Source organism: Molossus molossus, unplaced genomic scaffold (genome assembly GCF_014108415.1).
Source record: "Molossus molossus isolate mMolMol1 unplaced genomic scaffold, mMolMol1.p scaffold_m16_p_2, whole genome shotgun sequence".
Lineage (NCBI taxonomy): Eukaryota > Metazoa > Chordata > Mammalia > Chiroptera > Molossidae > Molossus > Molossus molossus.
This window is the reverse complement of record NW_023425355.1, coordinates 89,929,108-89,941,922: the sequence shown is the minus strand read 5'-3', so window position 1 is coordinate 89,941,922 and position 12,815 is coordinate 89,929,108. Positions and strand designations below refer to the sequence as shown.

Sequence of the window (12,815 nt, the reverse complement as noted above, 5' to 3'; positions counted from 1 at the left end):
CATTGAACTTATTAACAGTGATGCAGCGAGAACTGATTTCTCTACAATGCCAGTTACAAAATTCTGGATCAAGTGTTTGCAGTCATATCCTGTTCTGTCTGACACTGTTGCACCTTCTTCTTCCATTTCCAACAACATCTCTTTATGAAACAGGGTTTTCCAGATTGTTGGTTATCAAGTCTAAATACAGAAGGAGACTTGTGGAAGATGATCTTCGTTGTGCTCTTGCAAAGACTGCCCCAAGAATTTCTGATCTCGTGAGAAAGAAGCAATCTCAAGCTTCACACTGACGTTGGCTTTTTACACATAATGTCACAAAATGTAGCAATGTAGTTTACTCTTGTTATATTAAGGCTGTTACCCATGCTATACCATGCTTCAAGACAAAATTTTATTTATTTGTAATTAGAAATAAATATTTCACAATATATAATTACATATTGTTTTTGTGATTAATCACTATGCTTTAACTCTGTTCAATTTGGAACAATGAAAATACATCCTGCCTATCACATATTTACATTACAATTCATAACAGTAGCAAAGTTATAGTTATGAAGTAGCAACGAAAATAATTTTATGGTTGGGGGTCACATAAAAACATAAGGAACTGTATTAAAGTGTCACAGCATTAAGAAGGTTGAAAACCACTGATCTATGTATATATTTATTCAAATGTTATAATAGTTCTAAGAAGGTGTATCCAAATGATTTTTTTGCTGTTACAAAAACCTAGAAAGTTATTATTTTATTTATTTTTTAATTAATCAATTTATTTTTGTTACAGATGTTTCTCCTTTTCCCCCCACTGATTTCCTCCTGTCTCTCCCTGCCCACCCTGTACCCAGCTTTGTTGTCCATGTCCATTGTTCATGCATACATGCATATAAGTTCTGTGGTTTATCTCTCCCCCACCCCCCCTTCTGAACAGTTATTATTTTAATTTGTGTTTATATTAATGGTAATTTTGAAATTTTTATTCATTTAATGAATTTTATGTTTATTTCATTTACCCAGTTTTCTATTTGTGTTAGTTTTTATCTGTACGAGTTCCTTATTTATTGAAGATATTAAGATATAAACTCATCAAATATTCTTTTTTTAATTTTCTTTTTTTTATTGCTTTTTGTAGAGAGAGAAGAAAGGAGAGGGAGAGAGAGATAGAAACATCGATGAGAGAGAACATCGATTGGCCACCTCCTGCATGCCCCCCACTGGGGATTGGGCCCACAACCTAGGCATGTGCCCTGACTGGGAATGGAACTGGCGAACTCTTGGTGCATGGGTTGATGCTCAACTACTGAGCCACACTGGCAGGGCAAATATTCTTATTTTGAGGCTCAAATGAAATGTGTTTTAAAATTTAAGGTTTTAGATTTATGATGATTGTTATCTTGGACTTTCATGTTCATATGAGATCATTCAGTAGAAAAGACAAAGTAAGGAATATATTTTTACTAGCAATGTTGCTGCATAGAGATGGGGGTTCTTTCCTTTTTATAAAGCAAGGCCTTGTGGTTAGCTTTTATAATGTGCAGGGAAGTGTTGGCAGTGACTTATGTACTTACTGATCTCCATGGCATTATTTTTCAATCATAATTATTTGTTGTACTCACCCATAACTAGTGTTAATAGTGTGCTGCATCTCTGCATCAGAGGAAATATTGCAAGGCAATTAATATTTGCTAAGGACACTGTGGATCCTTACTAGAACCATATTCAAACATTGTTCTGTCTCTTTTTTGTCCCCAGGAGTACACTATTGATGTATTTTTTCGACAGACATGGCATGATGAAAGACTGAAATTTGATGGACCCATGAAAATTCTTCCACTGAACAATCTTCTGGCTAGTAAGATCTGGACCCCTGACACCTTCTTTCACAATGGCAAGAAATCCGTGGCCCATAACATGACCACACCCAACAAGTTGCTCAGACTGGTGGACAATGGAACCCTCCTCTACACAATGAGGTCAGAAAGTGGTACCCCTATCTAAAGTATATGTAGGAGTACGACCAGTATTGAAAGCAGCATGTTTTAGTCTATCCACTAAAAATTCTTTCAAGTTTACATATTATAAATGCACATATATAGGTGTGTATTTCCTGACACATTTGAAGGTATATATACTCATAGACATATGTATTATAGATACACATATAAATTGAGAGTTGGTCATATGAACATTCTTATAAACACAGAGATATATGTTCATGATGTATAAATGTATGCATACTCCAAGACACATATGGACTAACACACAGACATATACATATTCAAGGATACTTAAATACACAGATTCATAGCCATATATACACAGGCATGAATACTGTGACAATCAGAATATGCTACATTAAACTGTAGCAACAAACTATTCCTATTTGACATAATGTATTTATATATCTTCAAAGACAAAATTATAGCAACATATATTTAACGCTACATTGTCCGAGAATGCTAAGGAGTTTGATATAAGTGAACTTTCCAAAGAACTTAAGGCTATATCTATTAAGCAATATATAATGAGTCATGAAAAACATAAAATTATGACAGTTTTTGTGCTTTGGGAGATTGTGATGGTTTTTATGCTTCAGGGTAGAAAAGTATGATATACAGGGTTGGGCAAAAGTAGATTTATAGTTGTTTGTATGGCAAATAATACAATAATTAATAAATAATAATAGAAGACTAAACTATTTTGAATACTCACAACTGAAAACCTACTTTGGCCAAACCCTACATTATATTTTTAACTTCTTAAAAGATATAATATATCATACTTTTTTACCCCCAAAGCATAAAAATTATCACGATTTTATGTTTTTCATGACTGACTACTGTTATTAGACTTCTTAAGTATTGAATTTCACTTTCAAAAATAATGACTTTAAAGGATTTCTCATTCAATAAGACTGTATGCCTCAACAGTAAAAACTTACTTGGTTCTAGTTTATGCTTTTTCTAGTTATTCTGCTGTCAGCTGTCACTTTCTGAAACTCCTGCTCACATTAATTAGTATCAGTCTGAGTAAACATTTATTTAATAGAAAAATGTGATTCTTCATTGAAGGTTCTGTGGGTATTTAAATTTTGTATATTTTTTATCTTTAATATGTGAAATGAAACTCAAATAATGCATGCCTGGCAAATATGTGATGAATACATGAAATGTGCTGCCTTCATTACTTTAAACTTGATATTTATTGATATTTTTCCTGAAAGAGTTTTGGAGACAAGAGGAAAGCCCAGGAGTAATAGATAAAAGATGGATACTTAAGAGAAAAGTTAAATTTATAGAGAAAGAGCTGAGCAACTAGAGGACAAATGAGAAGAAAGTAGAGGAGATATTGATGGACAAAAATAAAGTAGATAGAAGTAGGAAGAAGAAGGAAAGAGAGGTGAAGGGGAAATAATCCAGAGAAGATTTCAATAAAACTAACATATATTTATTTTATTGATTTCTTCCCAGATATAATATATGCATGTTTTATGTGTATGGTTATGTGTATGTGTATGAGAGAGAGAAAGAGAGAGATATTATTGGGGAGAAGAGGGTAGAGGGAGGAGAGAATATGAGAGAAGAGAAAGTGTAGAAAAGTTGAGGAGATAAAGTAAAATAAAGATGGTAGATATTATGATGTCCTGAAAGGAGAAATTGGAGAAAAGGTTGCAGTAGATGGGTAGAAAGAAAAGACATAGAGAAGTAGGAAGGCACACTGGAGGGAAAGCAATTGTGGTTGGAACAAAGATGAGTGGTATTTATTCATTCATCAAACACGTTTTGACTTCCTAGTATATACATGGCCCTGATCTAAATTCTGGGTATGCAAACATGAATAAGACACAGTCTCCATCCTTAAAGTAATCACAGTATGATAGTAAAGAAACACTAATAGATAATCAAAAATTATTAACTGACATAGTAAAAATATGGGTAATTATGAGAGGGTGAAAAGGGCCATCTAACTCATTCTTTTGGGTCAGGTTGAGCACAGAGTCCCTGGATCAGGCAATACCCAAGCTCCTGATTATTAGTATTAACATTCAATTTGTGTTATTATTATTTTTTGTTGTTTGCTTCTTTTTAAAAAATTTATCTTTATTGTTGAGAGTATTACAGATGTCCCCCATTTTTCCACATTGTCCCCCTTCACCCAGTCCCCCCACCAGGCCTTCACTCCACTATTTTCTGTGTCCATGGATTATGTATATATGCATATAAATTCCTTGGTTCATCTCTTCCTGCCACCCATTCCCCCTTCCCTCTGAGATTCCTTAGTCTGTTCCATGCTTCCATGTCTCTGGACCTATTTTGTTCATCAATGTACTTTGTTCAGACAAGTAGAATGTAGTCTAGAAAATTATAAGTGGAAAGTGGAGGGAAGCAAGGAAGGATATTCTAGGCAGAGAAAACCAAGTGAGCAGTTGCAGGAAATAGAATGGTATATTATAAGCAAGAGAATGAGGTGGTCAGTTTTATTTCATATGTGGTACTCTACTGACTGTATAAAGAATGCACTTGAAGGGAAAAAAAACTGAAATTAAGGAAACTGGTTAGGAGATAGCTTAAATAATCTAGGTGAGAAGTGGTGAAGTTCTAATTCAGAGCAGTGGATTTAGATAAAGAAGGGGAAATATACTAAGGAAATAGACAGTAATAACAGCCAATGTCACATGATGGTAAGAAGGAGTCAAGGTAGTAGTTGCCCAAGTACCATGGGTAATTTATGGTTTCAAATTGTGGTAGAGTATATGAGATTTAGGAAAAATTTAAATAGGATAATTCTGAGAGGTTAATTTTGGACAAGATAAGCTTGAGAAGTTTTAAAATTATCCAAAGATAGAAGTCTAATAGCAGTTGGATATACAAATCTTAAGACCAGGAGAGAGATATAAGCTAGAGATGTAAAGTTTCATGTTGTCAATATGTTGGAACAACCATATGGATGGGTGTGATCAGTTTAGGACAGTATTTGGAGTGGTAAGAAAATCATGCCAAGGATCCAGTCATGCAGCATCACTATCATTAAGGCAGAGAGGAGAAAGAGAAACCTACGAAGAGGACCAAAAAGGAAAAGTAAGAAAGATGTTCACAGGACCACTGGTGTGCAGTGTTTTGAAAGCTAAGCGTGGTAGTCAATACTGCTACTTTCAATATTTCCAGTTTACCTCCTGGGTACATGGTATTCCTGCAATTTCATAGAGCCTTGAAATTAGGCAAGGACAAATTACTTGCTTTGGCTAACCAAATATGAGTGGAAATAACACGTGTTATTTTTTAGGAAGGATGGAAAACTTTTTTAGAACCTGTACATGCGTTTTTATGTTCTTCTCCCCTGGTGGTCTTGGCTCTTTCATTCTGTGTTTCTTATGGAGGATGAGATGGAAGAGAGGAGAGTACCCTCCCTACAACTTCAGATAGACAAATAGTGTAAATGAGAAATAAGCTTTTGTTGCTTTAGGAAGCTGAGATTTTAGGATTGTTTATTATTGCTTATTAATATAACCCATTTTGACTGATATGTGAAAGGATTAAGGCTTTTAAAAAGATGAGAGTGATTAATAATTACATTGATAATAGTATAATAAGTACAATAGCAAACATCAACATTGTACTTTCAATGTGCCAGGCACTGTTCTAATTATTCTACTTTTATAATATTTTCAACTCTATGAGATAGGTACTATTATTCCCACTTTACAGATGAGAAAACTGAGACAGAGTGGATAAGAATATTATACAAGATCACCTATGTAGCAAATGGTTGAGCCAGCATTCATACTCTGATAGTTGGGTTGAAAATTCATGCTCTCTCACCCTGGCCAGTTTGGCTCAGCGGTTAGAGTGTCGGCCTGCGGTCCGGAGAGATCTGGGTTCGGTTCCCGCTAAGGGCATGTACTTCGGTTGCAGTTTGTCCCCGGCCCTGGTTGGTCGTGCGGGTGGCAGCCACTCGATGTGTCCCTTCACGTCGATGTTTCTCTCTCTCTCTCCCTTCCTCTCTCTCCCTCCCACTCTATCTGTACAAAAAATGGAAAAATATCCTCGGGTGAGGATTAAAAAAAAAGAAAAGAAAATTCATGCTCTCTACTATTATGTATACATTTTTGCAACATTGTTGCCAAACTAAATTGATGATGAAAATAGATCCAGAAGCATGAAAACATGGAACAGACTGATGAATCTCAGAGGGAAGGGGGGAAGTGGGGCAGGAGGAGGTGAACCAAAGAACTTAAATGCATATATGCATTGCCCATGGAAACAGACAATGATGCAATGAAGGCCTGGGATGAGGTGGGAGCCAGGTGGAGGGGGACGATGGGAAAAAAGTAAGGGGGACATCTGCCTGTAATGCTCTCAATAATAAAGAAAAAAATTTTTTTAAATTTATCATTATTTTATTTAACCCAATTTAAAAAAATATTATCTTTAACATATAATCAAAATAAACATTCTTAATGAGATATTTTACATACATTTCTTTGTCCTAAGTTTTTATTTTTTTATATTTATTTATTTTTTATTAATTACTTTTTAAAATTTAATTAATTAATTAATTAATTTTTGTTACACATGTTTCTCCTTCCCCCCCACTGATTCCCCCCTCACCCTCCCTCCCTGCCCTTTCCCCAGTTTGTTGTCCATGTCCGCTGTTCATGCAAACATGCATATAAGTTCTGTGGTTTATCTCTCCCCCACCACCCCCCTCTTTAGGGGACTGTCAGTCTGTACCGCACTTCTGCATGTTTGGGGCTACCCCATTCCTCAGACTGTTATGTTCATTATATTCCACAAATAAGTGAGATCATATGAAACTTGTCTTTATCTGTTTTGCTTGTTTCACTTAGGATGATACTTTCAAGGTCCCTCCATGGAGTCTCAAAGGATAAGAGATCTTTCTTTCTTACAGCTGCGTAGTACTCCATTGTGTATATGTAGCACTGATTTTTTATCCATTTGTCTACTGATGGAAACATGGGCTGTTTCCAGATCTTAGCGATTGTAAATAGTGCTGCTACAAACATGGGGGTACATATATTCTTTCTGATTGGTGTTTTAGGCTTCTTAGGGTATATTCCTAGAAGTGGGATCATTGGGTCAAATGGAAGGTCAATTTGGAATTTTTTGAGGTAACACCATATTGTTTTCCATAGTGGCTGCACCAGTCTGCATTCCCACCACAAGTGCACTAGAGTCCCCTTTTCTCCACACCCTTGCCAACACTTGTTGTTTGATGATTTATTGATGGCGGCCATTCTGACAGGTGTGAGGTGATACCTCATTGTTGTTTTAATTTGCATCTCTCTGATGATTAGTGATGATGAGCATTTCTTCATATGTTTCTTAGCCATTTGTATGTCCTGTTTGGAGAGGTGTCTATTTAGTTCCTCTGATCATTTTTTAATTGGATTCTTTGTCTTCCTTTTGTGGGGTTGTATGAGCACTCTATATGTATTGGACATTTACCCCTTATCTGATATATCATTGGCAATTATGCTCTCCCATGCAGTGGGTAGCCTTTCCGTTTTGATGACTGTATCTTTCGCTGTGCAGAAGCTTTTGAGTTTGATGTAGTCCCATGTGTTCATTTTCTCCTTTGTTTCTATTGCCTTAGGTGATGTGTCAGTAAAAATTCTGCTGCGTATGATGTCTGAAATTTTGTTGCCTACAGTCTCTTCTAGAATTTTTATGGATTCATGAGTTACATTTAAGTCTTTTATCCATCTTGAGTTGATTCTCGTGTAGGGTGTAAGTTGATGGTCTAGTTTCATTTTTCTGCAAGTAGCTGTCCAATTTTCCCAAAACCATTTATTAAAGAGGCTGTCCTTACTCCACTGTATGCTCTTGCCACCATTGTCAAATATTAATTGAGCATATTGACTTGGGTACATTTCTGGGTTCTCTCTTCTGTTCTACTGGTCTATATGCCCGTTCTTGTGCCAGTACCAGGCTGTTTTGATTAATGTGGCTTTGTAGTATAACCTGAAATCTGGTATTGTGATCCCTCCAACTTTGTTCTTCCTTTTCAAGATTGCTGTGGATATTCGAGGCCTTTTTTGGTCCCATATGAACTTTTGAAGTAATTGTTATAATTCTGTGAAGTATGCCATTGGTATTTTGATGGGGATTGCATTGAATCTATAGATTGCTTTGGGTAATATGGACATTTTAATTATGTTAATTCTCCCAATCCATGAACAGGGTATGTGCTTCCACTTTTTTATATCTGCCCTATTTCTTTTTTCAATGACCTGTAGTTTTCTGCGAATAGGTCCTTTATTTCTTTGGTTAAATTTCTTCCTAGGTATCGTAATTTTTTTGCCGCAATGGTAAATGGAATGTTTGCTTAGTTTCTCTTTCTGTGAGTTCATCATTGGTGTATAAGAATGCAATCAATATCTTGACATTAATTTTATATCCTGCTACTTTGCCAAATTCATTTATTAAATCTAGTAAACTTTTGATGGAGTCTTTGGGGTTTTCTGTGTATAGTATCATGTCATCTGCAAATAATGACTATATCACTTCCTCCTTTCCAATTTGGATCCCTTTTATTTTTTCTTCCTGTCTGATTGCTGTAGCTAAGACTTCCAGTACAATGTTAAATAAGAGTGGCAAAAGTGGGCATCCTTGCCTTGTTCCTGTTCTTAAGTGAAATGCTTTTAGTTTTGGCCCGTTAAGTATGATGTTGGCTGTAGGTCTTTCATATACGGCCTTTATTATGTCTCGATATGATCCCTCTATTCCCACAGTGCTGATCGTTTTTATCAGAAATGGATGCTGGATTTTGTCGAAGGCTTTTTCAGCATTATTGATATTATCATGTGGTTTTTATTCTTCATATTATTTATGTGGTGAATCACATTTATGGATTTGCGAATATTGTACCAGCCTTGCATCCCTGGGATGAATCCCACTTGGTCATGATGGATAATTTATTTGGTGTATTGCTACATCTGATTTGCTAGTATTTGGTTCAGGATTTTGGCATCTATGTTCATCAGGGATATTGGCCTGTAGTTTTCTTTTTTTGTTGTGTCTTTTTCTGGTGTTGGAATTAGAATTATGCTGGTTTCATAAAACGAGTTTGGAAGTCTTCCTTCTTCTTGAATTTTTAAAAATAGTTTGAGGACACATCAAACTCAAAAGCTTCTGCACAGCGAAAGATACAATCATCAAAACAGAAAGGCTACCCACTGTATGGGAGAGCATAATTGCCAATGATATATCAGATAAGGGGTTAATTTCCAATACATATAGAGTGCTCATACAACTCCACAAAAGGAAGACAAAGAATCCAATTAAAAAATGGGCAGAGGAACTAAATAGACACCTCTCCAAACAGGACATACAAATGGCTAAGAGACATATGAAGAAATGTTCATCATCACTAATCATCAGAGAGATGCAAATCAAAACAACAATGAGGTATCACCTCACACCTGTCAGAATGGCCGCCATCAACAAATCATCAAACAACAAGTGTTGGCGAGGGTGTGGAGAAAAGGGGACTCTAGTACACTGTTGGTGGGAATGCAGACTGGTGCAGCCACTATGGAAAACAATATGGTGTCACCTCAAAAAATTAAAAATTGATCTCCCATTTGACCCAGTGATCCCACTTCTAGGAATATACACTACAAAGCATAAAACACCAATCAGAAAGAATATATGTACCCCCATCTTTGTAGCAGGACTATTTACAATCGCTAAGATCTGGAAACAGCCCAAGTGCCCATCAGTAGACGAATGGATAAAAAAGCTGTGGTACATATACACAATGGAGTACTACACAGCGGTAAGAAAGAAAGATCTCTTATCCTTTGAGACTACATGGAGGGACCTGGAAAGTATCATCCTAAGTGAAAGAAGCCAAACAGAGAAAGACAAATTTCATATGATCTCACTGATTTTTGGAATATAGTGAACATAACAGTTTGAGGACAATCCCCTAAGGAGTGGGGAGGTGAGAGAGGGATGAACAACAGAATTTATATGCATGTAGGCATGAACAGTGGACATGGAGAACAATTGGGGGAAGGGGCAGGGAGGGAAGGGGGAGGGGGAAATCAGTGGGGGAAAAAAGGAGAATCATTTGTAACAAAAATTAATCAATAAAAAAAATTAAAATCAATAAGGAAAAAAAAATTAAAAAAATAAATAAATAAAAAAATAAAATAAAAATAGTTTGAGGAGAATGGGTATTAGTTCTTCTTTGAATGCTCAGTAAAACTCCCCCACGAAGCCATCCGGGCCTGGGATTTTGTTTGCTGGGAGAGTCTTGATTACATCTTCAATTTCTTCTGTTGTTATTGGTCTGTTCAAGTTTTCTCTCTCTTCCTGATCTAGTTTTGGGAGACTATGTGTTTCTAGAAATTTGTCCATTTCGCTTGGATTGTCGAATTTGTTGCCATATAATTTTTCATAGTAGTTGTTAATGATCTTTTGTATTTCTGTGGTGTCAGTTGTTATCTCTCCTCTTTCATTTCTGATTTTGTGTATTTGGGTTCTCTCTGTTTGTTTGTTTGTGAGTCTAGCTAAGGGTCTATCAATCTTGTTTATCTTTTCGAAAAACCAGCTCTTTGTTTTATTGGTTCTCTGAATTTTTTTTTGGTGTCTATGTCATTTTTTTCTGCTCTGATCTTTATTATTTCCTTCCTTCTACTTGCTCTGGGGTTTTCTTTTTGTTTGCTCTCTAATTCTTTAAGTTGTGCGGTTAGATAGTCTATTAGAGATTTTTCTTGTTTTTTTGAGGTAGTCCTGTAGTGCTATGAACTTCCCTCTCAGAACTGCTTTCGCTGCATCCCATAGATTTTGTATTGTTGTGTGTTCATTTTCATTGGTTTCCAGTAAGTTTTTGATATATTCCTTGATCTCCTCGGTGACCCATTCATTGTTTAATAACCTGCTATTTAGCCTCCATGTGTTGAAATGTGTTTGCATGTTCTTGTTGTAATTGATTTCTAGTTTCATGCCATTGTGATCTGAAAAGATGCTTGATATAATTTCAATCTTCTTGAACTTGTAGAGACTTAGTTTGTGCCCTAACATGTGGTCTATCTTTGAGAATGTCCCATGTACATTTGAGAAGAATGTGAATTCTGTAGTTTTGGGGTGTAGTTCTCTGTAGATATCTATTAAATCCATTTGGTCTAGTGCTTCATTTAGAGTCTCTGTTTTCTTGCTAATTCTTTGTCTAGAGGATCTATCCAGTGATGTAAGTGGGGTGTTGAAGTCCCCTGTTATGATTGTATTGCTTTCGATTTCTCCTTTGAAGTTTTTAAATATATTTTTGTGCTCCTATATTGGGTGCATATATGTTTATCAAGGTTATATCTTCCTGTTGGATAGATCCTGTCAATATTCTGTAGTGGCCTTCTTTGTCTCTAATTATGGTCTTCATTCTGAAATCTATTTTATCCGATATGAGTATTGCTACCCCATCTTTTTTTTTTTTTCTTTTCCATTTGCTTGGAAGATTATTTTCCTTACATTCAATTTCAATCTATGTGAGTCTTTTGTTGTGAGGTGGGTCTCTTGTAAACTACATATAGATGAGTCATGCTTTCTTATCCAATCAGCTGCTCTGTGTCTTCTTATGGGACCATTCAATCCATTTACATTTAAGGTGATTATTGATATATACTTATTTATTGCCATTTTTGTTTAGTGTGGTTCTATTTTTCTTCCCATTTCTCCTGGTAATTACAGCAGTCCTTTTAACATTTCTTGCAATGCTGGTTTGGTGCTAATGTATTCCCTTAGCCTTTTTTTTTTTTTTTTTTGTCTGGGAAGCTCTTTATTTGACCTCTATTTTGAATGATAGCCTTGCTGGGTAGAGTAATCTTGAATTCAGATCCTTGTTTTTCATGACCTTGATTACTTCATGCCGTTCCCTTCTGGCCTGTAGTGTTTCTTGTGAGAAGTCAGCTGAGAGCCTTATGTGGTTTCCTTTGTAGGTATCCTGTTGCTTCTCTCTTGCTGCTTTTAGGATTCTCTCTTTGTCTTTAATTTTTGGCAGTTTGATTAGTATTTGTCTTGGTGTGGGCCTGTTTGTGTTCTTCTTACTTGGGGCTCTCTGTGGTTCTTGAACTTGAATGCCTTCTTCCTTCACCAAATTAGGGAAGTTTTCTGTCACTATTTCTTTGAATATATTCTGTAAACCTTGCTCATTTTCTTCTTGTTCAGGGACTCCTATAATGCAAATATTATTCCTTTTCCAGTTGTCCCACAGTTCTCTTAAGCTGTCTTCCTGTTTTTTAAATGTTTTTTCCTTTTGGTTTTCTGATTCATTGATTTTTTCTAGCCTGTCTTCTAATTCAGTAATGCGGTCCTCAGCTTCCCCTACTCTGCTTTTTAGACCTTCCAATACGTTTTTCATTTCTGATATGTCATTCTTCATTTCCTCCTGTTGGTTTTTAATTTCCAACTGGTTGATTTTCAACATTTCTATGTCTTTACTCATCGTGCTCATATCCTTACACATGCTGTTGAGCTTCCTCAACATCATGGCTCTGAATTCTAGTTCTGTTAACTTGCTTAACTGCACCTCATTTCATTTATCTCATCTTGTTTAGAGGTCTCTTGTTCTTTCATTTGGTTTTTGTTTCTGTTTTTCACCATTTTGGCTATCACAGTGGGCTTTGGAATCTGCCATATTTTCCCTGTGGGTGTTGGTGTTCTGCTGTTTGTGGTTCCCTCTCCTGAGTTTGGATGAGTCAGGGAGGACCCACTTTAAACACCACTGTCAAATCTTAGCTTTTCTGGTCAGTGTTGCTAGCCCAGGGAATGGTAGTTATCCTCTAGCTTTTTTTT

General features: G+C 36.0%; 1 protein-coding gene across 1 annotated transcript in view; it reads left to right on the top strand.

The window, feature by feature from the left end:
- The window catches only part of GABRA3 (gamma-aminobutyric acid type A receptor subunit alpha3), a 294,868-nt gene that overhangs the window by 139,716 nt on the left and 142,337 nt on the right, over positions 1-12,815 (top strand). Inside the window, exon 4 of the mRNA XM_036270472.1 lies at positions 1,753-1,973. Within this exon, the coding sequence (XP_036126365.1) occupies positions 1,753-1,973 (221 nt within the window). The remainder of the gene's footprint in view (positions 1-1,752; positions 1,974-12,815) is intronic.